The following is a 2,051-nucleotide window of genomic DNA, read 5'->3' as shown; positions in this document are numbered from 1 at the left end:
CTTCCAACCCTAGAAACTATGAAACTATGAAACTCTAATTTCCAGCTGACGTGTATCTGTGTTCGCCTGAGCTGCTTTGGGACACAGTGGGAGCTGTTGCTGGAGTGTACTAAGTCCTTGTTTCTTCCTAGATGCTGGGCTCCTTGGGCAGACCCTTCTCAGGATGCACCACAACCTCGCCCTAAAGCTTGTAGAAGCTGAACAGCTGCAGTGCAATATGGGCGCCCTTTGACTCTGCTGCATCCTGAGAGATGTAATCTTGATGGGGAATCAAGCCCAAAAGAAAGAAGGGGGAGTGAGGCCCCCAGACTACATCTCCCATAAGACATTGTGGCAGCTCAAGTGGAAACAGAGTTGCATGCTGAACTGAGTTAGAAGCAAAGCACTTTGCTTTAATTTTGAAACACGCAGCATAATGAGAGTTTTCTTGTGGAATCCACATTGTCCATCAAAAAAAGAAGAAAAAAACCCCAACATAAAAACCTGAGAGAAAATTCCCAGTCATCTGTAACTAAAGCCCATGCTGGTGATATAGGTAGCCTCAGTGCTACCTTACAGGGCCTCTGATTTAACAAACACATGAATAGTCTACATTCAAACGCTCCATATCATTGCTAAGATTTCATCTTACTAGAGATAAGACGCAGTTCCATGTAAGGACTTTGAACACTTCCGTGGATGCGGTTTTGAAAGGTGCAGTACACCGAGAGATTTTTGTTGCATATGTTTTCTTTGTAATTATACACGTAGCACGTCTGGTTCATTTTCTCTGCAAAGAAATATTTTAGGTATGTCAGTATTAGATTTTGGTTCCATGAGCAAGAAAAAGCAAGACATTTCCTAATGCTTTAAAGCAACGAGATCCTCTAAGGGATAAATTCCTGATTTTCCAGCTAATGGTCTTCTCTGCTTATGGTCCATCTGTCCTACCCCTTATGCCATCCCTTCTCTCTCCTGATGCATAATGTAGCACCTTTTTGGCTTTGTGGTGTGAGACTACATTTTTCCTAAGTCATTCTTTACTGTACAGAAGTAGCAGGTGCTGGAAATTTTTGGAGGAGCCTCTTCTGGTTTGTTCCTGTCCCTCCTTCCGCTGCAGACATTCATCTAGGACTCTTAATCCCAGGTTCTGCACCACCCTCCATTTGACTTTCAGTCATCATGTATGTCTCAGAGTAATCTTTCCAATGATTCTTCATTAGCCACCTACTTTCCATTTCTTATCAGTGATACCAAGCAATATATTGCATCCAATTACTGTTCTGGTCAAGCAAGATGAGATCTATTTCCTATCCGAGCCTACCCAGAATGATGTTGAATTGGTCCAACTGTCAGTCTCTGGTTGCCTAGGGTCAGCTGAACTGCTGAAGGTGTATGTGTCTTCTGTCTGTTAATACTGACACATGGAAAGATTTTGAAGCGTACCATAAAGGAATCAATCTCTATGCAGCTGGACGATAACAAAGTAATCGGGAACAGGCACCGTGTCTGTCAAAAGCAAGTCACGCTTGACCAATCTGATTTCCTTATACAACAACGTGACAGGCAGTGGATGTGATATTCTTCAATTTTAGCAAGGCTTCTGATGCTGTCTCCCATGCCTTTCTCATGAGTAAGCAAAGTAAATGTAGTCTAAATGAACCAGCTATAAGTGGGGTGCACAACTGGTTGGATCAACATGCTCAAATAGTAGTCATCAGTGACTCAATGTCAAAAAGGGAAGACATTTCAAATAGGATTCCCCAGGAATCTCTATCTTGGTTAACGCCTTGGAGGATAGGATTGTGTACACACTTAGTACATTTCTAGATGAAACTAGAAGATACTTTGGAAGGGAGGATTAGGATTTAAAAACACTTTGATAATAAGGAAAACGGTCTTAACTGAATGACATTCAGTTATGGAAGTGCAAAGTACTTCACTTAGGATGGCACAATTATATGCACAAATACAAGGTGGAGTACGACTGGCTAGGTGGCTAAGCTGCAACACTGAATATAACTGAATATAAGTCACTGGTGTGCTACTGCAAAAAAAAAAAAAAAAAAAAA

At 41.6% G+C, this 2,051-nt stretch overlaps 1 protein-coding gene across 1 annotated transcript in view; it reads right to left on the bottom strand.

The window, feature by feature from the left end:
* The window catches only part of ADGRF5 (adhesion G protein-coupled receptor F5), a 153,609-nt gene that overhangs the window by 14,246 nt on the left and 137,312 nt on the right, over nt 1–2,051 (bottom strand). Inside the window, exon 13 of the mRNA XM_019538098.1 lies at nt 632–769. Within this exon, the coding sequence (XP_019393643.1) occupies nt 632–769 (138 nt within the window). The remainder of the gene's footprint in view (nt 1–631; nt 770–2,051) is intronic.

The sequence above is a fragment of the Crocodylus porosus genome, unplaced genomic scaffold, assembly GCF_001723895.1.
Source record: "Crocodylus porosus isolate Cpor-Errol unplaced genomic scaffold, CroPor_comp1, whole genome shotgun sequence".
Taxonomy (NCBI): Eukaryota; Metazoa; Chordata; order Crocodylia; family Crocodylidae; genus Crocodylus; species Crocodylus porosus.
This window is presented reverse-complemented; position numbering and strand designations above follow the sequence as displayed.